Raw genomic sequence first — 26,050 nt, 5'->3', positions numbered from 1 at the left:
TGCTCAGACCCCAACCAAGGAACATCAAAAATCGTGCTATAAATTCTCAGACAACCCAAAGATTCCTTGATGCCCTTCCAGACTCCCTCTGCCTACCCAAGGACGTCAGAGGACAAAAATCCACCTAACTGAGGAACTCAATTTAACCTTGCGCAATACCCTAGATGCAGTTGCACCCCTAAAAACTATAAACATTTGTCATAAGAAACTAGCTCCTTGGTATACAGAAAATACCCGAGCTCTGAAGCAAGCTTAGAGAAAATTGGAACGGAAATGGCGCCACACCAAACTGGAAGTCTTCCGACTAGCTTGGAAAGACAGTACCGTGCAGTATCGAAGAGCCCTCACTGCTGCTCGATCATCCTATTTTTCCAACTTAATTGAGGAAAATAAGAACAATCCGAAAATTATTTTTGATACTGTCGCAAAGCTAACTAAAAAGCAGCACTCCCCAAGAGAGGATGGCTTTCACTTGAGCAGTAATAAATTCATTAACTTCTTTGAGGAAAAGATCATGATCATTAGAAAGAAAATGACGGACTCCTCTTTAAATCTTCGTATTCCTCCAAAGCTCAGTTGTCCTGAGTCTGCACAACTCTGCCAGGACCTAGGATCAAGGGAGACAGTCAAGTGTTTTAGTACTATATCTCTTGACACAATGATGAAAATAATCATAGCCTCTAAACCTTCAAGCTGCATACTGGACCCTATTCCAACTAAACTACTGAAAGAGCTGCTTCCTGTGCTTGGCCCTCCTATGTTGAACATAATAAACGGCTCTCTATCCACCTGATGTGTACCAAAACTCACTAAAAGTGGCAGTAATGGCCTCCCGGGTGGCGCAGTGGTCTAGAGCACTGCATCGCAGTGCTATGCTGCGCCACCAGAGTCTGGGTTCGCGCCCAGGCTCTGTCGCAGCCGGCCGCGACCGGGAGGTCCGTGGGGCGACGCACAATTGGCTTAGCGTCGTCCGGGTTAGGGAGGGTTTGGCCGGTAGGGATATCCTTGTCTCATCGCGCTCCAGCGACTCCTGTGGCGGGCCGGGCGCAGTGCGCGCTAACCGAGGGGGCGGGTGCACGGTGTTTCCTCCGACACATTGGTGTGGCTGGCTTCCGGGTTGGAGGCGCGCTGTGTTAAGAAGCAGTGCGGCTAGGTTGGGTTGTGCTTCGGAGGACGCATGACTTTCGACCTTCGTCTCTCCCGAGCCCGTACGGGAGTTGTAGCGATGAGACAAGATAGTAATTACTAGCGATTGGATACCACGAAAAATTGGGGAGAAAATGGGATAAAATTTAAAAAAAAATAAAAAATAAAAAATAAATAAATAAAAAAAAGTGGCAGTAATAAAGCCTCTCTTGAAAAAGCCAAACCTTGACCCAGAAAATATAAAAAAAACTATCGGCCTATATCGAATTACCCATTCCTCTCAAAACATTTTGAAAAAGCTGTTGCGCAGCAACTTACTGCCTTCCTGAAGACAAACAATATATACGAAATACTTCAGTCTGGTTTTAGACCCCATCATAGCACTGAGACTGCACTTGTGAAGGTGGAAATGACCTTTTAATGGCGTCAGACGGAGGCTCTGCATCTGTCCTCGTGCTCCTAGACCTTAGTGCTGCTTTTGATACCATCGATAACCACATTCTTTTGGAGAGATTGGAAACCCAAAATAGTCTACACGGACAAGTTCTGGTCTGGTTTAGATCTTATCTGTCGGAAAGATATCAGTTTGTCTCTGTGAATGGTTTGTCCTCTGACAAATCAACTGTAAATGTCGGTGTTCCTCAAGGTTCCAAGTTAGGACCATTATTGTTTTCACTATATATTTTACCTCTTGGGGATGTCATTCGAAAACATAATGTTAACTTGTTTGGGATAGGGGGCAGCATTTTCACGTTTGGATGAAAAGCGTGCCCAGAGTAAACTGCCTGCTACTCAGTCCCAGTTGCTAAGATATGCATATTATTAGTAGATGTGGATAGAAAACACTCTGAAGTTTCTAAAACTGTTTGAATGATGTCTGTGAGTATAACAGAACTCATATGGCAGACAAAAACCTGAGAAAAATCCAACCAGGAAGTGGGAAATCTGAGGTTTGTAGTTTTTCAACTCTTGGCCTATCGAATACACAGTGTCTATGGGGTCATATTGCACTTCCTACGACTTCCACTAGATGTCAACAGTCTTTAGAACCTTGTTTGATGCTTCTACTGTGAAGTGGGGGCGAATGAGAGGGGATTGAGTGAGATCTCTCCCAGAGTGCCACGAGCTGACCATGCACGTTCATGTGAGAGTTAGCTTGAGTTCCATTGCATTTCTGAAAACAAAGGAATTCTCCGGTTGGAACATTATTGAAGATTTATGTTAAAAACATCCTAAAGATTGATTCTATACTTCGTTTGACATGTTTCTACGGACTGTAACGGAACCTTTTGACTTTTCGTCTGCTCCTAGTGATCGCGCGTCATGAATGCGGAATACTGGGCTAAACGAGCTAACAAAAAGTTTGGACATAAATTATGAACTTTATCGAACAAATAAAACATTTATTATCAAACATTTATTGTGGAACTGGGATTCCTGGGAGTGCATTCTGATGAAGATCATCAAAGGTAAGTGAATATTTATAATGCTATTCTGACTTCTGTTGACTCCAAAACATGGCGGATATCTTTATGGCTTATTTGGGCTCTGAGCGCTGTACTCAGATTATAGCATGGTGTGCTTTTTCCGTCAAGTTTTTTTTAAATCTGACACAGCGGTTGCATTAAGGAGAAGTATATCTTTAATTCTGTGAACAACACTTGTATCTTTTATCTATGAGTATTTCTGTAAATTGATGTGGCTCTATGCAAATTCACGGGATGTTTTGGAGGCAAAGCCAAATGTAAACCCCAGTCCTAGACAGGTTAACTTTCACTGCTATGTGGATGACACACAGCTGTACATTTCAATGAAACACCGTGAAGCCCCAAAATTGCCCTCACTGGAAGCCTGTGTTTCAGACATAAGGAAGTGGATGACTGCAAACGTTCTACTTTTAAACTCGTACAAAACAGAGATGCTTGTTCTAGGTCCCAAGAAACAAAGAGATCTTCTGTGGCTGTACAGTCATCTCAAATAAAACTGTGAAGGACCTCGGCGTTACTCTGGACCCTGATCTCTCTTTTGACGAACATTTCAAGACTGTTTCAAGGACAGCTTTTTTCCATTGCAAAAATCAGAAATGTTCTGTCCAAAAATGATGCAGAAAAATGTATCCATGCTTTTGTTACTTCTAGGTTAGACTACTGCAATGCTCTACTTTCCGGCTACCCGGATGAAGCACTAAATAAACTTCAGTTAGTGCTAAATACGGCTGCTAGAATCCTGACTAGAACCCCAAAAAAGTATCATATTACTCCAGTGCTAGCCTCCCTACACTGGCTTCCTGCTAAGGCAAGGGCTGATTTCAAGATTTTACTGCAAACCTACAAAGCATTACATGGGCTTGCCCCTACCTATCTTTCCGATTTGGTCCTGCCGTACATACCTACACGTACGCTACGGTCACAAGACGCAGGCCTCCTAATTTTCCCTAGAATTTCTAAGCAAACAGCTGGAGGCAGGGCTTTCTCCCATAGAGCTCAATTTTTATGGCATGGTCTACCTACCCATGTGAGAGACGCAGACTCGGTCTCAACCTTTAAGTCTTTATTGAAGACTCATCTGTTCAGTAGGTCCTATGATTGAGTGTAGTCTGGCCCAGGAGTGTGAAGGTGAATGGAAAGGCACAGGATCAACGAACCGCCCTTGCTGTCTCTGCCTGGCCGGTTCCTCTCTCTCCACTGGGATTCTCTGCCTCTATTACAGGGGCTGAGTAACTGGCTTACTGGTGCTCTTCCATGCCGTCCCTAGGAGGGGTGCGTCACTTGAGTGGGTTGAGTCACTGACGTGGTCTTCCTGTCTGGGTTGGCGCCCCCCCCTTGGGTTGTGCCGTGGCGGAGATCTTTGTGGGCTATACTCGGCCTTGTCTCAGGATGGTAAGTTGGTGGTTGAAGATATCCCCACAGTGGGGGCTGTGCTTTAGCAAAGTGGGTGGGGTTATATCCTGCCTGTTTGGCCCTGTCCGGGGGTATCATCGGATGGGGCCACAGTGTCTGCTGACCCCTCCTGTCTCAGCCTCCAGTATTTATGCTGCAGTAGTTTATGTGTCGGGGGGCTAGGGTCAGTCTGTTATATCTGGAGTATTTCTCCTGTCTTATCCGGTGTCCTGTGTGAATTTAAGTATGCTCTCTCTAATTCTCTCTTTCTTTCCTTCTCTCTCTCTCGGAGGACCTGAGCCCTAAGACCATGCCTCAGGACTACCTGGCATGATGACTCCTTGTTGTCCCCAGTCCACCTGGCTGTGCTGCTGCTCCAGTTTCAACTGTTCTGCCTGCGGCTATGGAACCCTGACTTGTTCACTGTGATTACTATTATTTGACCATGCTGGTCATTTATGAACATTTGAACATCTTGGCCATGTTCTGTTATAATCTCCACCCGGCACAGCCAGAAGAGGACTGGCCAACCCTCATAGCCTGGTTCCTTTCTAGGGAGTTTTTCCTAGACACCGTGCTTCTACACCTGCATTGCTTGCTGTTTGGGTTTTAGGCTGGGTTTCTGTACAGCACTTTGATATATCAGCTGATGTAAGAAGGGCTATATAAATAAATTTGATTTGATTTGAAACAGTTCTGAAGATTTTGTGACGTTTTTGTTTGTTTTTCACGGCGGTGAGTTTTTTTCCCGGCTGTTAGAGCAAACAACATATTTTATAGAGGCAAGCTGAAGTCTATGCCCCTTCGTCAGTGATTGGTCATTCAACAAGAGATGACTCGTTTTCAAGTACATTTTTCATTGAGAAATACTGCACCAAACATCTTCGACGTAATTAGAGTAATTTTAGATGAATTCTGACTATTTTGAGGACGTGTATACTGGCTAAGGCATCTCAAAATGGCCTATTGCCGCTATTTTCGAGTTTTTCAAGCGAACGTCTTTTAAGGGACTGTGAGCACACTCTTTCGATTTGGCTAGCCTAGTTCAGCTAGGCGCCAGTCGAACTGAAGCATGCAGACGCCTTTAGAGGTAGTTTCACGAGCCAATGCTAACTTGGTCTAGCAGCACAATGACTGGAAGTCTACGGGAATGCTAGCATATGCTTCTGTACCTGTAGATTGAGTCATTGCACTGACTCTGGGTAAATAGAAAAAAGGCTTAATTGCCAGATTAACGCAGTATCGCTTTAATGGGTTTTCCTTCTCCTTCTTTGACCCTTATAATATCAAAACAATTTAATTGGTCACTGACTTAGCCAAGATTTCATGATTGACAATAGGGCATCAACGGGCCTTAAACACTTCTGCCTCAGTCTGAAATAAAGGTAGACAGTGCCGGTTTATTGGTTGTATTCACATGATACAGGACCAATGCCCACAAATTCAACTTGTGGGCAAATTCAAACTAAACTTTGTTTACATGTATTGCTAGCTGCATTTCCTCCTATTGTAGTCTCTCGAGCGTCCCACAAAAACCCTTGTAACTATTGTAGCCTAAGTTCATGAACCTTGCTAAGGTTATATAAGGTTGAGTATCCTACCAAATAGGCAGTGGTGTAAAATACTTAAGTAAAAATACTTTAAAGTGCTACTTAAGTAGTTTTTGGGGGGTAACTTTTACTTCACTACATTCCTAAAGAAAATAATGTACTTTTTACTCCATACATTTCCCTGATACCCAAAAGTACTCATTACATTTTGAATGCTTAGCAGGACATCCAATTCATGCACTTATCAAGAAAACATCCCTGGTCATACCTACTAACCCTGATCTGGCTGGTGTGTTGGAGTGTGCCCCTGGCTATCCGTATTTATTTTTTTTAAACAAGAAAATGGTGCCCTCTGGTTTGCTTAACATAAGGAATTTTAAACAATTTATACTTCAACTTTTGATACTTAAGTATATTTTAGAAATTACATTTACTTTTGATTCTTAAGTATATATAAAACCAAATACTTTTAGACTTTTACTCAAGTAGTATTTTACTGGGTGACTTTCACTTTTACTTGAGTCATTTTCTATTAAGATATCTTCTCTTTTACTCACGTATGACAATCTCTATTGCACTCCACATTGCCCTTTCACACCTGCACAAAAGGAACACCTATATGAGAATGCTATCCATTGACTACAGCTCAGCGTTCAACACCGTACTGCCCTCAAAGCTCATCACTAAGCTAAGGACTCTGGGACTAAACACCTCCCTCTGTAACTGGATCCTGGACTTCCTGATGGGCCGCCCCCAGGTGGTAAGGGTAGGTAACAACAAATCCGCCACGCTGATCCTCAACACAGGGGCCCCTCAGGGGTGCGTGCTCTGTCCCCTCCTGTACTCCCTGTTCACACGTGACTGCACGGCTAGGCATAACTCCAACACCATCATTAAGTTTGCAGATGACACAACAGTGGTAGGCCTGATCACCGACAACGATGAGACAGCCTATAGGGAGGAAGTCAGAGACCTAACCGTGTGGTGCAAGGACAACAGCCTCTCCCTCAATGTGAACAAGACTAAGGAGATGATTGTGGACTACAGGAAAAGGAGGACCGAGCACACTCCCATTCTCATTGACGGGGCTGTAGTGGAACAGGTTGAGAGCTTCAAGTTCCTTGGAGTCCACATCACCAACAAACTAACATAGTCCAAGCTCACCAAGACAGTCGTGAAGAGGGCACGCCAAAACCTATTCCCCCTCAGGAGACTGAAAAGATTTGGCATGGTCTTCAGTTCCTCAAAAGGTTCTACAGCTGCACCATCGAGAGCATCATGACTGGTTGCATCACTGCCTGGTATGGCAACTGCTCGGGCCTTCGACCGCAAGGCCTTACAGAGGGTAATGCGTACGGCCCAGTACATGTCAGAGGAAGACCCTAAAAATTGTCAGACTCCAGCCACCCTAGTCCTAGACTGTTCTCTCTGCTACCACATGGCAAGCGGTACCAGAGCGCCAAGTCTAGGTCCAAGAGGCTTCTAAACTAGAAGTCGACCGATTAAATCGGCATGGCCGATTAATTAGGGCCGATGTCAAGTTTTCATAACAAATCGGTAATCTGCCTTTTTAGATGCCGATTATGGCCGATTACATTGCAATCCACGAGGAAACTGCGTGGCAGACTGACCACCTGTTACGCGAGTGCAGCGTCGAAAGGACCTTGTGGCTGCAAGGAGACAAGGGAAGTTGCTAGCTAGCATTAAACTTATCTTATAAAAAACAATCAATCTTCACATAATCACTAGGTAACTACACATGGTTGATGATATTACTAGGTTAACTAGCTTGTCCTGCATTGCATATAATCCAATGCGGTGCCTGTTAATTTATCATCGAATCACAGCCTACTTCAACTTTGCCAAACGGGTGATGATATAACAAAAACATATTCGCAAAAAAAGCACAACAGTTGCATAAATGTACCTAACCATAAATATCAATGCCCTTCTTAAAATAAATACACAGACGTATACATTTTTAAACCTGCATATTTAGTTAAAATAAATTAATGTTAGCAGGCAATATTAACTAGGGAAATTGTGTTACTGCTCTTGCGTTCAGTGCAAGCAGAGTCAGGGTATATGCAACAGTTTGGGTCGCCTGGCTCGTTGCGAACTGTGTGAAGACCATTTCTTCCTAACAAAGACCGTAATTAATTTGCCAGAATTCTACATAATTATGACATAACATTGAAGGTTGTGCAATGTAACAGCAATATTTAGACTTAGGGTTGCCACCCATTCGATAAAATACAGAATGGTTCCGTATTTCACTGAAAATAATAAAAGTTTTGTTTACAAAATGATCGTTTCCGGATTTGACCATATTAATGACCAAAGGGTCGTATTTCTGTGTTTATTATATTAAAAGTAAGTCTATGATTTGATATTTGATAGAGCAGTCTGACTGAGCGGTGGTATGCAGCAGCAGGCTCATAAACATTCATTCAAACAGCACTTTACAGTGTTTGCCAGCAGCTCTTAGCAATGCTTGAAGCACAGCTCTGTTTATGACTTCAAGACTATCAACTCCCGAGATTAGGCTGGCAATACTAAAGTGCCTATAAGAACATCCAATACTCAAAGGTATATGAAATTCAAATGGTACAGAGAGAAATAGTCGACGCGTCATAATTCCTATAATAACTACAACCTAAAACTTCTTAACTGGGAATATTGAAGAACTGGGAATATTGAACCACCAGCTTTCATATGTTCTCATGTTTTGAGCAAGGAACTTAAATGTTAGCTTTTTTACACATATTGCACTTTTACTTTCTTCTCCAACACTGTGTTTTTGCATTATTTAAACCAAATTGAACATGTTTCATTATTTATTTGAGACTAAATAGATTTTATTTATTTATTATATCAAGTTAAAATAAGTGTTCATTGTTCATTCATTATTGTTGTAATTGTCATTATTACAAATATATCTATAAAAACCGGCCGATTAATCGGTATCGGCTTTTTTTGGTTCTCTAATAATTGGTATCGGTATTAAAAAATCATAATCTGTCGACCTCTATTCTAAACAGCTTCTACCCCCAAGCCATAAGAGTCCTGAACATCTAATCAAATGGCTACCCAGACTATTTGCATTGCCCCACACCCCTCTTCTATGCTGCTGCTACTCTCTGTTATTATCTATGCATAGTCACTTTAATAACTCTACCTACATGTACATATTACCTTAATTACCTCGACACCGGTGCCCCCGTACATTGACTCTGTACCGGTACCCCATGTATAAAGCCCCGCTATTGTTATTTACTGCTGCTCTTTAATTATTTGTTATTCTTATCTCTTACTTTTTTAAGGTATTTTATTAAAACTGCATTGTTGGTTAAGGGCTTGTAAGTAAGCATTTCACTGTAAGGTCTATCTATACCTGTTGTATTCGGCACATGTGACAAATACAGCAGGTAGCCTAGTGGTTAGAGCGTTGGACTAGTAACCGAAAGGTTGCAAGTTCGAATCCCCGAGCTGACAAAGTAAAAATAATATGTCATTCTGCCCCTGAACAAGGCAGTTAACCCACTGTTCCTAGGCTGTCATTGAAAATAAGAATTTGTTCTTAACTGACTTGCCTAGTTAAATAAAATAAAAATGGGGGTACTTTTTCCACCACTGCAACTAGGATATGTAACAAAAAGGTCAGGTGAGTCCGTTCCACAACAACCTAAAACCGACTGAGCTAGCTCAACCACTGTATGACTAGGATTAGCGTCATAGCTCAAATCTGACTGCCTGCCCCTTCATCAGGGTTCAGGGAGTGTCTCCTCTCTGGGCTATTTATAACCATACAGTTATCAAGAGGACCTGTTTTTTTTGTTTTTTTACAACAATAGTCATGTCTCAGATACCAAAAATACGAGACAATCCCTCTGGGATGATCACAGAAGAGTACAGGCTGAACTACAGAGGGCTGGAGATAGCAAGAGGCCCAGGTTCCAGTCATCGCAGCCCTTTTTCCCCAGGTGACTCATGTTTTCCCTGCAAAACTAAGTCAAAAACATTTATCAACATGGCATGTTAGTTCACAGACGTTCAGCAGAACCTGAGCTTGTTTCTCATTGTCACAGAAGTTCATGTCTGGACTTCACACCTGTTTAAGAATTGAGAGGTAGGAAGAGTCCTCCATTGTACAAACAACTCCCTTTCACATCTAACAGCTGTAGAATTTCAAGTGGTTTCTTGGCCTGACAAAGACATCTCCTCTACTGAGTCCATTTAGGCACAAACATTCTCACTATAACTAGTTGGGCTCTACATTTTTTCCTACTTTGTTTAGGGAGAACAAAACGAAAAGCCCTTTGCTCAGCAGTTGTCTTTGTGGCAGGGTAACTAAGAGCGAGTGAGAACAGTGTGCAAACATTTCAATGGTCCTCCACACAGCTGCTGTCTATGCATGTATGGGAGAATACCACACCTAGGCCGACAAACAGCACCCCAAACACATGAACACACAGGAGCTTTGCTGAAAGCTATCCTGCCTTTTACTAAAGGAAAAGACAGGATACCGTTCTTTGTCAGACTAAAATTATCCTTGATACTGACAGAATATCAGGTGGGGTTTGCTAGTCTATGAGTGACTCACTATGCAAAATAATTATAATGAAAACTCTACATTTACATTTTTTTAATTGAATGACAATATCAAACCTGTGATAACTGTTCAGCAAAAAAAGCTATTTAAATTTTGCACTTCAAAGGTCTAGAGAACAAGAAAAGTTGCACAGCTGTTTTGCAACTGTTTTTTCAGTCCAGTCAGCTGCAAGGGTCAAAGGTTGCATTGCTTTGCAATCAGGCACACTTATCCCCAAGTTACTTCTGCTGACAATGATGCATTGCTGATGTAAACAAGACTTTTCTTGCAACATATACTAACAAAAAGTGCATCCCTTTCACACAGGCTGTGAAGTATGCACCACTCCTGACTAGGAGACCTACTCTATCTACATGCACCTGACCAAGATGTCAATTTGTCAAACTGCCTGTGCAGACAATTGCATGTGATCACACACACACTTCCACAAACACCAACCCTCCCCCTCTCTCTTCCACACACACTAACTAACCTCTCTCACTCACACACACACACACACCCACACCCACACCCACACCCACAGCTCTGGTGATTTGGTAATGGTCCGTTAGCGCAGGAAGTTGGCCTGCTGTGATTTGATGGCAGTGATAAAGGCATGAAGGGGTGTATCTAGCGACCCCACCTCTCTTATCTGCAGCCAGGCCAGATGTTGCCAGCTGGGGTCATCCAGAGCCTGGCAGGGTGGGCTTGCATGGGTTGTGTCTTTGTGTGCATAACGTGTTTGAGTGTGTGTGTATGTAATGAGTGTTTGTGTGTATGAATCTTGTGTGTAGGTGTGTGAATTGTGCATGTGAGTGTGTGTGACAATAGCGGCGGGGTGGCCACGACTCTGCCTCCTGTTGAGACTCGCTCCAGTGGGCTTGAGAAAGCAAGGCATGTGGGGGAGACCGGAACAGGAATTAGAGGCCTGCAGGTCCAGGTGCACTGCCTAAAGCAGGGCTACATGGGAGACAGCAGTAGCAGCAGCGGTCCCCACCCCGACTCTCTATCTTTCTCTCCCTCCCTGGTGCACCACATGTACGCCAAGCCAACTCAACTTGATGCATACGGCCTATTTCCTTCGCTTACTCATGCAATTCCTATGTTACATAAATAAAGTAGCTTAATTGTGGCTGCGGGGTTCAATGGGATTTGAAGCTCTAAGCAAGTGATTTCTAAAAAAAAAAAATGCTAGATTAAATTAATGGCATAAGTCACCGACTCGTGAATGATGGCTAGTTTTGAAAAGCAAAAGAAAATGTGCGCACTATTTGTGCAACAAATATGGCGGCTTATTGAACATGAAAAATAGATGAAATATACCCAACTGGTGCAGATTTCTTTGCGGTCACAGTTTCCAAACACATCTATTTTTTTGCTCAACACTGACCTTCTCATCGAGAACACAACTCATGTTTAACACTATACATAAATCCATGAGATTTCAGCGGCTATAACACTTCTCTGGAATGTTTAGATTGGCACATCTCTCTTACTTTCTCTCTCCAGACACACTGACCCTGGCTTCCCTTCAGAGCAGCTGTCTCTGAGGTGGGCTGCAATCAATCCAACTCACTTCAGGCCAACACAATATTGGGCAACATAAGAGCCATCCTGGACTGTAACATTCAGGTAATCGTTTTTCCCCAGCAACATGATGTGCTTGACGTCTTACCCAATTACTGGAGAATTCTGAGGAAAAAGATCATCAGCATTTCTGTTGTAGCTGCTATGAAATCAAGCTATTGAAGACAACAATATCAAAGGACAGAGTGCTGTGTTGCTAGTGATGGATACAATGCATATGTTTGGTTATGCAAGAAAAAGACCACTTGCATTTTTCGAATGACCAATTGCTCATGTGAAACCAGTTGAAGGTAATCGTATGGCTAGGGCTATGAAGATTAGGGTTTTAGAAAAAAACACATTAGCTCCATACTGGAAGGGTGATATAAAATGTCAAAGCATCTTGTAGTGGGGAGAACAAGTATTTGACACACTGCCGATTTTGCAGGTTTTCCTACTTACAAAGCATGTAGAGGTCTGTCATTTTTATCATAGGTACACTTCAACTGTGAGAGACGGAATCTAAAACAAAAATCCAGAAAATCACATTGTATGATTTTTAAGTAATTAATTAGCATTTTATTGCATGACATAAGTATTTGATATATCAGAAAAGCAGAACTTAATATTTGGTACAGAAACCTTTGTTTGCAATTACAGAGATCATACGTTTCCTGTAGTTCTTGACCAGGTTTGCACACACTGCAGCAGGGATTTTGGCCCACTCCTCCATACAGACCTTCTCCAGATCCTTCAGGTTTCAGGGCTGTCGCTGGGCAATGCGGACTTTCAGCTCCCTCCAAAGATTTTCTATTGGGTTCAGGTCTGGAGACTGGCTAAGCCACTCAAGGACCTTGAGATGCTTCTTACGGAGCCACTCCTTAGTTGCCCTGGCTGTGTGTTTCGGGTCGTTGTCATGCTGGAAGACCCAGCCACGACCCATCTTCAATGCTCTTACTGAGGGAAGGAGGTTGTTGGCCAAGATCTGGCGATACATGGCCCCATCCATCCTCCCCTCAATACGGTGCAGTCGTCCTGTCCCCTTTGCAGAAAAGCATCCCCAAAGAATGATGTTTCCACCTCCATGCTTCACGGTTGGGATGGTGTTCTTGGGGTTGTACTCATCCTTCTTCTTCCTCCAAACACGGCGAGTGGAGTTTAGACCAAAAGGCTCTATTTTTGTCTCATAAGACCACATGACCTTCTCCCATTCCTCCTCTGGATCATCCAGATGGTCATTGGCAAACTTCAGACGGGCCTGGACATGCGCTGGCTTGAGCAGGGGGACCTTGCGTGCGCTGCAGGATTTTAATCCATGACGGCGTAGTGTGTTACTAATGGTTTTCTTTGAGACTGTGGTCCCAGCTCTCTTCAGGTCATTGACCAGGTCTTGCCGTGTAGTTCTGGGCTGATCCCTCACCTTCCTCATGATCATTGATGCCCAACGAGATGAGATCTTGCATGGAGCCCCAGACCGAGGGTGATTGACCGTCATCTTGAACTTCTTCCATTTTCTAATAATTGCGCAAACAGTTGTTGCCTTCTCACCAAGCTGCTTGCCTATTGTCCTGTAGCCCATCCCAGCCTTGTGCAGGTCTACAATTTTATCCCTGATGTCCTTACACAGCTCTCTGGTCTTGGCCATTGTGGAGAGGTTGGAGTCTGTTTGATTGAGTGTGTGGACAGGTGTCTTTTATACAGGTAACGAGTTCAAACAGGTGCAGTTAATACAGGTAATGAGTGGAGAACAGGAGGGCTTCTTAAAGAAAAACTAACAGGTCTGTGAGAGCAGGAATTCTTACTGATTGGTAGGTGATCAAATACTTATGTCATGCAATAATATGCAAATTAATTACTTAAAAATCATACAATGTGATTTTCTGGATTTTTGTTTTAGATTCTGTCTCTCACAGTTGAAGTGTACCTATGATAAAAATTACAGACCTCTACATGCTTTGTAAGTAGGAAAACCTGCAAAATCATCAGTGTATCAAATACTTGTTCTCCCCACTGTACATTGCCAAATGTGACATAACACTTTTGCCACACACTATATGGCATGTCATTTACTTATGAATGATGTTTAAAACATCTATATAAGCCTTTATGGAGTTTATGAAGGATTCATTTAGCGTCAAAAGTTGTAGTCCGTTAAAAGTTGGACCGAAGTTCTACAGTGTGCCTAAAGCACCTAATGGACCTAGCCTGTGCTAAATTAAGGGCTAGATAACAGAATGGGACAACTTTCTGTTAGAGGAAACAACTGGACCCACAGACAACAAGAACAAGGTAAAAGATATGTGAATGGAGTCGGTGGTGAGAAAACAGTCAGTTAGATATGAGTGGCCTGGGAAGTGATAGCGAGCATTCTCAATAAGTGTAGACAACCAGTGGGCTGGTGGGGGTCACTGTGAGAGTCGCCAGTCAGGCTATCCTGAGGAAGTCATTTTCCTCCCTCTTCACTGTTGGCAGAGGGAGGGAGTGAAGAGGGGGGAGGGGGAGGATGGGAAAGCTGCCGAATATTACTGTTAGTTTCCATGGTGACTGATGCAGCTGGGAAAGTTGAGCGCTCCGTCACGTGTGTGGGACACGAGGATCTGTGCTGGACTGCACTGCTCCTCGCACACACACACGCATAAACACACACCACACCAAGCGAGAGGACAGACAGACAGAGAGAGGAGCCTGTTCCTCCCTTTTCAAGAGGGTTCTTTCTCTTTTTCTCCCTCTGCCACTTCCTGTGGGAACTGAGCACCAAGCAGGCCCCACACACACACACACACAGCTCCATGGCTCCCACAAATACTGGAGACTTTTTGCATGTTGTTGGTCCACAAAGTTTCTATCTCCTATTACATCAACATACAGTGGCAAGAAAAAAGTATGTGATCCCTTTGGAATATATGTTACGTTCATCATAGAATGAATGAGACCAAAGCGCAGCGTGGAAAGTTTTCATGATATTTAATAATGAACACCAACAAAAATCAAATGAACGTAAAGTTCTGTAGGGCTAGACAGCAACAGTGCAAAAACAAGATCCCACAAACTAGGGTGGAAAACAGCCTGCCTAAGTATGATTCCCAATCAGAGACAACGATAGAAAGCTGCCTCTGATTGGGAAACATACCCGGCCAACAAAGAAATAGAAAACTAGAATGCCCACCCAAATCACACCCTGACCTAACCAAATAGAGAAATAAAAAGGCTCTCTAAGGTCAGGGCGTCACAATATACCTGGATTTTTGCATAAATTGGTCATAAAATTTGATCTGATCTTCATCAAGGTCACAACAATAGACAAACACAGTCTGCTTAAACTAATAACACACAAATTATTGTATTTTTCTTGTCTATATTGAATACATAATTTAAACATTTGCAGTGTATGTTGGGAAAAGTATATGAACCCCTAGGCTAACGACTTCTCCAAAAGCTTATTGGAGTCAGGAGTCCGCTAACCTGGAGTCCAATCAACAAGACGAGATTGGAGATGTTGGTTAGAGCTGCCTTGTCCTATAAAAAAACACTCACAAAATTTGAGTTTGCTATCACAAGAAGCATTGTCTGATGTGAACCATGCCTCGAACAAAAGAGAAGACCTAAGATTGCCTCGAACATCTCAGAAGACCTAAGATTAAGAATTGTTGACTTGCATAAAGCTGGAAAGGGTTACAAAACAAAAGTATCTCTAAAAGCCTTGATGTTCATCAGTTTCCAAAGGGTTCACATACTTTTTCTTGCCACTATACATCAAGTAGCTAGATTTTAGCTCCGTTATTAGCTACTTTCACTAAGGTGGTAAACTGCTTCAAAGCCTTTTATTACGTATACAGATAATGCTCATTTCGCTGCTGTTTCAGAGGCTCCACAGAAAAGGAACTAAAATCAAGTATAGGAAGTGGACGCAATTATACTTTCTTTACCATGTTCCATAAGCAGTTTTGATACTCTGTGGCCAAGTCCCTTCTACTTTAATAAGCTAATGTACTGAATTCTGAAGCAGTGGCAATAACCAAAAGCATCAAGAGAGTAAAGTGACTGTCGTCACAAAATACCACAGACATGATGAAAAGTAACAACAGAAGTATAATGTTCTCTGAGAGCCATGTGACTTGCTGCTGCATCACATGTGGCAACTGGACAGCAGAGTGTAGAAACAGCTGGGCAGAGTTGTATGAAAAAAGTGTGTGTGTGTGTGTGTGTGTGTGTGTGTGTGAGTGTGAGTGAGTGAGTGAGAGATTGCTTGGTAGGGATTTAGAGCAATTGGAAGGCATGTCGAGAAGGGCCTGTGCCACTGCCAAGGTATCAGCACAGACCCCAACAATCCCTGAGTTGACACTGCTCAGAAAGCCATAACATCTTGTCACTCTCTGTTCCGTGGAGCCAACGTTTCTTAGTCCCATAGCAACTAGATATTTACATTTTTTCCTAGACTCTTCCTAGATAAAGCCTGGCCTCTGGCTTGAGGACAAATTCAGCTGTGGTCAGGGAAATTTGAGGCACACGGAAACTGGACGAGCAACTGCAGCAATGTAAACAGACATAAATAAAATTAAGAAACTGAATGTCGATGAAAGTCATGTTTGACTAGCTCTGCTTGACGTAAAGCATCCAGCTCCATGAAGTTGATGACTGTCTATCTCTGCATAATACTGCTTGAGTTATGTGGAAAAGACCTTGGCAGTGCCTATATCAGTCCAAATGGACTACCTGGTTATTCAATCCCTGACTCCATTGGGTGTGGTTCTCATCTGGAAAAAGCTGTCTGTAGTTCAAGCCAAGACATGCTGAAAGTAGAGGAAAGTGAAGGGTGAAAAGAGAGAGAAGGAGAAAGAGAGGGAGAGACAGCTGGTCACGATACTCATAGGGCAAACAATAACCTAAGGACATAATTACTTCAGGTTGTAGCTGTTCGTGTAGACACTTGAAAAAACAAGTGTCTACACTTTTTCGGTAAAAAGCTGAGGGATAGGGCTGGAGAAATGTAACCACTCTCAAATTCATAGATAGAGCTATGGATGCAAGGACTGACCATCCTTGACATAAAAATTGTAGTTTCGCCATGTTTTGAGGCTATATAGTGTTTGTTTACATTTACTTTGTTTACAAACAATGGAGTGAAACAACTTATATTTTGGGTTTTGATGGGGTACGACAACTGAACTAAGCACGAGGCATTTCTAAGTTCTTCAAGAATCAATGGGTACAATCAAACAAACACTAATGAAAATAGCTAGTGTGCCAGCGTAAGTGCTAGCCTGATAGGTGTAGTACAGCAACGGAAGTCGGTATGTCAGTCAAAGTTGACAGGTCTAAGGCTGCATTTACACAGGAAGCCCAATTCAGATCTTTGCCGATAATTTGCATATCTGATATCCAACGGATATTTTCCCTAATGTGTAAACAGCAAAAAAACACATTGAATCTGATCTTTTGATGTCAGATTTATACCACATCCATATGTGGATCTGAATCCTGATACAAACCTGATCCTATGTGACCTCTGTCTGGACGCTCTGATTTTCTTGCACATGACCTGCTGTTAACATGACAGCCCAAAATGGAAAAAAAAAACAGTGACAGGAATTGAGCATTGCATCTGTGTGCTACTTCAGAGGCTACATCAATGTGAATGTGCAAATCTGATATGGGTCACATGTAAAACTGAGTGTGGACAATCAGAAAAAAAGATTGAAAATAGAAAGAAAAACAGATTTGGGTTTTTAGGGTGGCTGTGTAAACACAGCCTTTGTGATCCATACAGACACACACTAAACAGGCAATTCATTGATTTCATTAATAAGAAGAGCCCATACAGCAAAGCAGTGATTGTAGTGGTGAGATGTAGGCTATCAGTGCTTTTTCTGTAGGTTCACCCACTAAACCTCTGCCAATGAGCACATTGAAACATGCAGACTAAAGCTGGTGATTGTCAGCTGACCAAACAGAGTAAAGCCAGTGTTGAAGAAGAGCTTCGCTCAGCCAGCACACGACTGCTATCTTTATGGACCTCAATGATGTAACAGAGTGGCAGTTGAAAAGTGTAGCGATAGTAATCGTGCAAAGCTTAAAATGAACCAATTTCTGACTATCGCCTCAGAGTAAAATGGACTGTGACCCTTGGTTGGAAAAGGGATCCCCTTTATTAACAGCCTAACCTAACGTAGCCTGAGCGGCGTTTCTTTCTTTCTGGTCCTGACAAGAAAAAAATACAAATGTAGGGGGGTTCTCTTCTGCACTGTTCAACCAATCTAGTAAATGTGGAGGAGGAGTTAAGATGGAGTGTCGACTTGTTAACGTCCAAAAGCGGTAGTCGTGTCACAGGCTCTCTTTCCATTTCCCCTGAAAACCGGATGCTTCCGAGGGTGCTCACTGCCTGACAAGGCATGCAAGGTTTTGTGAGATCTACTTAATGTTTTGGTGCTGTAGAAGCATTGACACATGGCCACATCAACAAAATGACTGGATTGAACTACTCTTCTTATTAGCTTAATAAGCTTTGACTTTCTTAAAGTAACTGTCCAGTGTTTGAAGATTTCTATGATATACAGTGCCTTGCAAAAGTATTCATCTCCCTTGGCATTTTTCCTATTTTGTTGCATTACAACCTGTAATTTAAATAGATTTTTATTTGGATTTCATGTAATGGGCATTTTTCCTATTTTGTTGCATTACAACCTGTAATTTAAATAGATTTTTATTTGGATTTCATGTAATGGACATACACAAAATAGTCCATGTTGGTGTAGTGAAAAAAAAAAGATTGTTTAAAACTTCTTATGGCTGGGGGGCAGTATTGAGTAGCTTGGATGAATAAGGTGCCCAGAGTATACTGCCTGCTACTCAGGCCCAGAAGCTAAGATATGCATAGTATTAGTAGATTTGGATAGAAAACACTCTGAAGTTTCTAAAACTGTTTGAATGATGTCTGTGAGTATAACAGAACTCATATGACAGGCAAAGACCTGAGAAAAAATCCAACCAGGAAGTGGGAAATCTGAGGTTTGTAGGTTTTCAAGTCTTTGCCTATCCAATATACTTTATCGAACAAAACAAACACTTATTGCATTCTGATGAAGATCATCAAAGGTAAGTGAATATTTATAATGCTATTTCTGACTTCTGTTGACTCCACAACATGGCGGGTATCTGTATTGGTATCTTGTTTTGGTCTCTGAGCGCTGTACTCAGATTATTGCATGGTGTGCTTTTTCCGTAAAGCTTTTTTGAAATCTGACACAGTGGTTGCATTAAGGAGAAGTTTATCTATAATTCCATGCATAACACTTGTATCTTTTATCAATGTTTATTGTGAGTATTTCTGTAAATTGATGTGGCTCTCTGCAAAATCACCGGATGTTTTGGAAGCAAAACATTACTGAACATAACGCTCCAATGTAAACTGAGAGTTTTGGATATAAATATGAACTTTATCGAACAAAACATACATGTATTGTGTAACATGAAATCATCTGATGAAGATCAAAGGTTAGTGATTAATTTTATCTCTATTTCTGCTTTTTGTGACTCCTCTGTTTGGCTGGAAAAATGGCTGTGTTTTTCTGTGACTAGGTGCTGACCTAACATAATCGCATGGTATGCTTTTGTCGTAAAGCCTTTTTGAAATCGGACACTGTGTTGGGATTAACAACAAGTTTATCTTTAAAATTGTGTATAATACTTGTATGTTTGAGGAATTTTAATTATGAGATTTCTGTTGTTTGAATTTGGCGCCCTGCACTTTCACTGGCTGTTGTCATATCGATCCCGTTAACGGGATTTCAGCCGTAAGAAGTTAACAAAATAAAAATAATAAGAAGAAAAGTGGTGCGTGCGTATTTATTCACACCCTTTGCTATGAGGCCCCTAAATAAAATCTGGTGCGACCAATTACCTTCAGAAGTCACATAATTAGTTAAATAAAGTCCACCTGTGTGCAATCTAAGTGTCACATGATCTGTCACATGATCTCAGTATATATACACCTGTTCTAAAAGGCCCCAGAGTCTGCAACACCACTAAGCAAGGGGCACCATCAAGTAAGCAGCACTATGAAGACGAAGGAGCTCTCCAAACAGGTCAGGGACAAAGTTGTGGAGAAGTACAGATCAGGGTTGGGTTATAAAAAAATATTCTAAACTTTGAACATCCCACGGAGCGCCATTAAATCCGTTATTAAAAAATGGAAAGAATATGGCACAACAACAAACCTGTCAAGAGAGGGTCGACCACCAAAACTCATGGACCAGGCAAGGAGGGCATTAATCAGAGAGGCAACAAAGAGACCAAAGATAACCCTGAAGGAGCTGCAAAGCCCCACAGCGGAGATTGGAGTATCTGTCCATAGGACCACTTTAAACCGTACACTCCACAGAGCTGGGCTTTATGGAAGAGTGACCAGAAAAAAAAACATTGCTTAAAGAACAAGATAAGCAAAGACGTTTGGTGTTCACTAAAAGGCATGTAGGAGACTCCCCAAACATATGGAAGAAGGTACTCTGGTCAGATGAGACTAAAATGAGACTAAAGCTATGTCTGGCGCAAACCCAACACCTCTCATCATCCCGAGAACACCGATGTTTTTCCATCGGCAGGGACTGGGAAACTGGTCAAAATTGAAGGAATGATGGATGGCGCTAAATACAGGGAAATTCTTGAGGGAAACCTGTTTGTCTTCCAGAGATTTGAGACTGGGATGGAGGTTCACCTTCCATCAGGACAATGACCCTAAGTATACTGCTAAAGCAACAATTGAGTGGTTTAAGGGGAACCATTTAAATGTCTTGGAATGGCCTAGTCAAAGCCCAGACCTCAATCCAATTGAGAATCTGTGGTATGACTTAAAGATTGCTGTACACCAGCGGAACCCATCCAACTTGAAGGAGCTGAATGTATTGACTTTGGGGGGGGGGGGGGGGGGGTGAATAGTTACAATATTTTATTTATTCATGATTAAATGTATTTTTGTCTCTCTGTGTTTCATAATTTTCCTTCCAATTCGCAAGAGGCTGAATGTATCTCAGAGGGGAAAGCATCCGAGCGAGCAAAACAGCGCCCCTCTGTCTCTACGTGTAGGCCATCTATCTGAAGCTGTCTGGTCTAAACGAGTATGACATTGTTGCCGCCCATAGCATTGAAGGCAAGGGAAACCAGCGAGCATCTGGCCTCCCTTGACAAAAAAAGTATAAAGTATTTGCCAATCAGAGATGAGCTAAACTGAGCAAGCTCAACAGTGAATGGTCCTGGCACACCAAAACAATGTGTAAAGTGTAGCCAGCTTTGATTTGGTGTCACTCCCATCAAATCCCATTGAGAGCATACGTCATTGACAGTAAAACTTGAATCGTTGCATATCGTTATGTTGTTGTCCTCCGGTGGCTAGCTAGCCGCCCCTAGCCTGAGAGGATGGAAGTTCAATATGTAGCTAGATGTAGAAGGATAATGCTAACGAGCTAATGTTACACATGAATGGAAGTTAGGCTAGCGAGCAAGCATTTTAGTCAGGTAGCCTATGACAACAAAAATATAAGTGTGTACTGTATGACAGAGTGATCGTCAACATGAAAGAGAGGAGGATGGCATTGCCGTTTCTCTACAAGTACAGTGAGTCAACATTTTTCTACTTGCACGAACGTACAAGCACACACACACAGAAATCAGAACAATGGAGAGCCACATCATATTTAGTTTACATGGATTGCACTAAATTGTTTTTGGTATCATTTAGTTGTCACTGTATTAGACTAAGCAAAGGTGATTTGATGATGTTGAAATGTTGAAGTTGAAATGGTGCTGGAATAGTGAAGGCAGCTCCTGTTTTCTTTGAGACTTGCAGTAACTCTGTGGTTCTAAATCAATAGTTGTTTAGTGGTCCGAAAGTGTTGGAAACATTAACTTGCTTGACCATGCTGTAGGTCATGTAACTGTCTGTCACTGTACATGCAATATTCTTTGTGGACTTCACTGGACAGAGGTTGTTATCTGGTTTTCTGATAAAACAAATGTGTGGTTGAATTTATTCTGCCACTGTCTTCTTCTTGTCTCGGCCTTTAGGCCTATATATCACAGTCGCAAGGCATACGAGTTAACAGGTTATAGAGCAAACCACGCAATTATCACAACACATAGGTTGGGGGGGTCCCCAGTGATTTTACCCACGCACCGCTACTGTATATGATTTCTCTATAATCAGCTAAAACATAAAGCTACCACTTAATTGTGGGGTATTATTGGTCACTGTGTTGATATATTTCAACTTGTGCAACCACTATTAAATTTTTTTATTTTACCTTTATTTAACTAGGCAAGTCTGTCTACATCTGTCTGACTTCCTCCATGTGTAGGAATATACTACAGATGTTAAGATATTGGTATCCCTAGACAGTCATTCATATGACCTAAAAAGTGATCATTACTCATAAGAGTGAGATAAACATAACTGGTCAATTCAACTGAACTCAGCAGCAACTTTGCATGATTAAAGAAAAGTAGACATGACTAAATTACATTCAGAACAAACATGTTGTAACATAGTCATAACACTGTCACAGAACCGAACATGTTCTAACATAGTAAAACAATGTAACAGAACCAAACATGTTCTAACATAGTCAAAACATTGTAACAGAACCTCTGCTCAAACAAACAGGGCCCTTGATGCTGTAATTTGTCAAGGGCGTAGAATGACAGGGAGGCTCAGCTCATTCCCATTCTGCACCGCTCTGGCCAGCGGCTCTGTCAAGAAGGGCTGGTGGCCTGGCCGGGCTGACAGACATTGTTTATCAGTGATGTCACCACTTCCCGTGAGGGCGGGTGGGGGGTGAAAATACCCAGATCAGCTAAACTCTGTGACAAAGAGCAAAGAGAGCCAGTCGCATGTCCCAGCCTTCATCAGTCATTCAAGCATGATACTTCCAACAGGGCCTGAACACCCTGGCCCTCTGTGGCAGTCAGTCAAAGACATACAACCATAACAGGTTTTCTGGCAATGAAACAAACTATACATGTCAATAGTGCTCCGATATTCAACTGACAAAGGGCAATCCATTTGGTCTGTGTTAGTGTGATCAATATCTTAATTAAAAGATCCGTCTGTCAAATACAGTGAGGATCTCTAGACCTAAAATAAGACTTAGTGCGTTGCATGCAGGGTGTGGGAAATTCAGTTGAATTGCTGTATCACTTACGTGCTGTCCGAAACCATATTTGAATCTTCACTAACCTACATGTTTGATTTGCTGCTTTCAACCAAAATGAATTGGAAATAAAACGCTCATGCTCCTTGTTGTGGACCCTCTGGAGAAATAGCAGTCTAGGACGGCAACTAAAAGGGGCCCAAAGAAGTAAACACTTCACAATAATAGGGAGGGACTCCAACAAAGTCAGAGCGGAGCTGCTCCACTGTGCTGGTGCTCTCTCCTTAAGCAGAGGCGATGGGCTAAGCATACAGAGGAGATGATGATCATGATGACCCTGCTTCCTGGCTTGGCCTATCACCTCATGGCTGTATCCGGCCCTGGGTAGTGCATGTTTTCCTGGGAGCCTGCAAGAGTCCCTGCTTAATGCAGGGTTGTGCTGGGAGGTGGAGGAACTCATCTGCCTGGGCACTATAAAGGAACTCCACCCACTAGCGTGCCTTTATGCAGGTGGGCACCAGAGGTAGGATATACCGGCGCCACTGACAACACAAAGGGCTTTTGGCTATAGGCAAACCACTGAAAATGTGCATAACCCACAGCATTTTGTAGGGGGCATGGTTGGATCGTTTAGAATGTTGATAATATTCCTCTAGTAAAGGTCAATGCATTTGGGCGATTCCAGTGTTATAGATGTTACATTTGCACGCAAAATCACAACTTGTCTCATAGAATGGACAAACAAAATATAAATGAAACTTTGATGTGTGTGTCTTTTGTACCCCTTGGGGGGAGTGTATATCCAAAAAAGCGGACTTATAAATATTAGCATGTTGGAGAAATATAGCAAATAAGAGGTGCTATGGATGTTACATGAAATGGATAAGCTTTTTGAGAAGACTGAACATATTAGCAAAAGTCTGAGTTTGTCTTAGGTCAAAACATGGTTAGCCATTTCGAAGGAAGGCTTGGCTGAACACACAAATTATCATTTCAAAAAGATTCATTCCCATTATTACTTTAGGGAGGAAAAACTACTGTTATTGATGTCACAGTCTGAAATTGACATTCATAACTTAAAGATTTCTTGAACAAAAGCTACAGTATCATAAAAGATTTGTTATCATCTGAAATGTTTCTCAAATGTAGTATAGTAAACTTAAGATTTTCATGCTCCGGTGACTTTCCCACAGAATAGCCCATATTTTTTAAATTAGCAAATCAGCTTGAATCAGGTTCTTGGGGCCTGGGACATGGCATTTTCACATGTAATATATATATATATTCTATAAAAAAATAGAATACCAAAGCTGTAAAACATGATCCTAAATATAAACCATAAACTTAGGGAATACCATTGGTGTTTAATATGAGGATTTCAGCATTAATTACCTAAATTACTGAACATTCTGGAAGTTTTGCAAGCCTGAGTACCTTGACCTCTGGAAAGCCGCATGACATGATCATGAAACCAGAAGCTACAGTCCTGGAAATAAAAATGGGGTTGGCTTGGTGATACAAAAACATCAGATGCAAGCAAAACAATGTGAAGGAGGCAGTGGTTGCACAACAACTGTGCAAAAATATAATAGCTTAATCTTGTTATCTGCATACAGATTATAGAGGTTAAAGACATCAAAACACTATTTGACTTTTGAGTCCAATCATGAGTGCCTCTAGCTTTTGTCTTTCCTTAGAAGAGTGCAGAGACAGTGGAGTGTCAAGATGGTACATGAAGTACTGTGAAGTACTGAAGTACTGTGAATGTGCTGGAAACAAAACTGCTGAAAGAAATGTATTTTCCATTCCCTGACATTTAGGCTAGGAAAGTGCAATGAAAGGAAGGCCAGCCGAAGCATTCGAGACTGGCACCAATGGAAAAAATGTACAACAGTTCTGATAGAAGACTTTATATGGAATCTATTCCATTCCAAAATTCCTTGTCACGACACAAATACGATGTCAAGAGCAAAGGAGGCATGGCTGTCTACTCTCCTATAGCATGTTTTGTTGTTGTTCAGATATGTTGGTGGGTTTATTCGATGGGGCAGACTATTCATGTTTCAAATAGGAATATATTAGACAGAGCTGCATGACTCTTTATTCCACATGATAAGAGTGTAGTATCTGTATTGTATTGTAGTTTCTGTATTGTATTGGTAGCCTAGCAGTTGGAGCATTGGGTCAGGTAGACTAGCAGTTGGAGCATTGGGTCAGGTAGACTAGCAGTTGGAGCATTGGGTCAGGTAGACTAGCAGTTGGAGCATTGGGTCAGGTAGACTAGCAGTTGGAGCATTGGGTCAGGTAGACTAGCAGTTGGAGCATTGGGTCAGTAACCGAAAGGTCGTTTGTTTGAGTACCCGAGTCGACATGGTGAAAAATCTGTCAATGAGCCCTTGACCAAAGCACTTAACCCTAATTTGCTCCAAGGGCGCTATACTACAATGTCTGACCCTGTAAAACAACACATTTCACTGCACCTGTATGTGACAATAAAATATATATTTTTTTTTAGTTTTCTGGTTTGGTTTTGAGCTCTTGCCACAGTAGCACCTGTTAATGTCCTCTCCCCCACCCTTCTCAATAAACAGGTAACTTAATGTTGAATACACTCCAGTACAAGACTCAACATGGATAATTCAGCTGGTTCCCAACCTCCCAAAGCCAGTTTTAAGTCCCTGTGAAACCAGTGATACTACATAGCAATCTTTACACACCCACACCAAACTGAGTTGGGCACAGATTCCAGGTTATCAGGTTATCCAAAGGCAAAGGAAGTCCTCTTCATCCATGGGGTGGCAGGTAGCCTAGTGGTTAGAGGCAGGTAGCCTAGTGGTTAGAGGCAGGTAGCCTAGTGGTTAGAGGCAGGTAGCCTAGTGGTTAGAGGCAGGTACCCTAGTGGTTAGAGGCAGGTAGCCTAGTGGTTAGAGGCAGGTAGCCTAGTGGTTAGTGCGTTGGACTAGTAACTGGAAGGTTGCAAGGTCTAATCCCAGAGCTGACAAGGTAAACATCTGTAGTTCTGCCCCTGAACAAGGCAGTTAACCCACTGTTCCTAGGCCGTCATTGAAAATAAGAATTTGTTCTTAACTGACTTGCCTAGTTAAGTAAAATAAAAAATAAAAATTGCACAGGCTACTGTCGCCACTCAAATCCCTGTGCTTTGCTATCCACTTTCACTGG

At 42.1% G+C, this 26,050-nt stretch overlaps 1 protein-coding gene across 9 annotated transcripts in view; it reads right to left on the bottom strand.

The window, feature by feature from the left end:
• The window catches only part of LOC139537670 (rho guanine nucleotide exchange factor 12-like), a 128,455-nt gene that overhangs the window by 100,316 nt on the left and 2,089 nt on the right, over positions 1-26,050 (bottom strand). For 5 of the 9 annotated variants that reach the window (XM_071339247.1, XM_071339248.1, XM_071339250.1 and 2 more), the window contains exon 2: positions 542-607. The exons of the other annotated variants lie outside the window; for them this stretch is intronic. In XM_071339247.1, coding sequence (XP_071195348.1) covers positions 542-607 — 66 coding nt within the window. The remainder of the gene's footprint in view (positions 1-541; positions 608-26,050) is intronic. 9 annotated transcript variants of the gene reach the window in all.

This window comes from Salvelinus alpinus, chromosome 13 (genome assembly GCF_045679555.1).
Source record: "Salvelinus alpinus chromosome 13, SLU_Salpinus.1, whole genome shotgun sequence".
NCBI classification, from domain to species: domain Eukaryota; kingdom Metazoa; phylum Chordata; class Actinopteri; order Salmoniformes; family Salmonidae; genus Salvelinus; species Salvelinus alpinus.
Note: the sequence above shows the minus strand (reverse complement) of the source record. Positions and strands in the feature narration are given on the sequence as shown.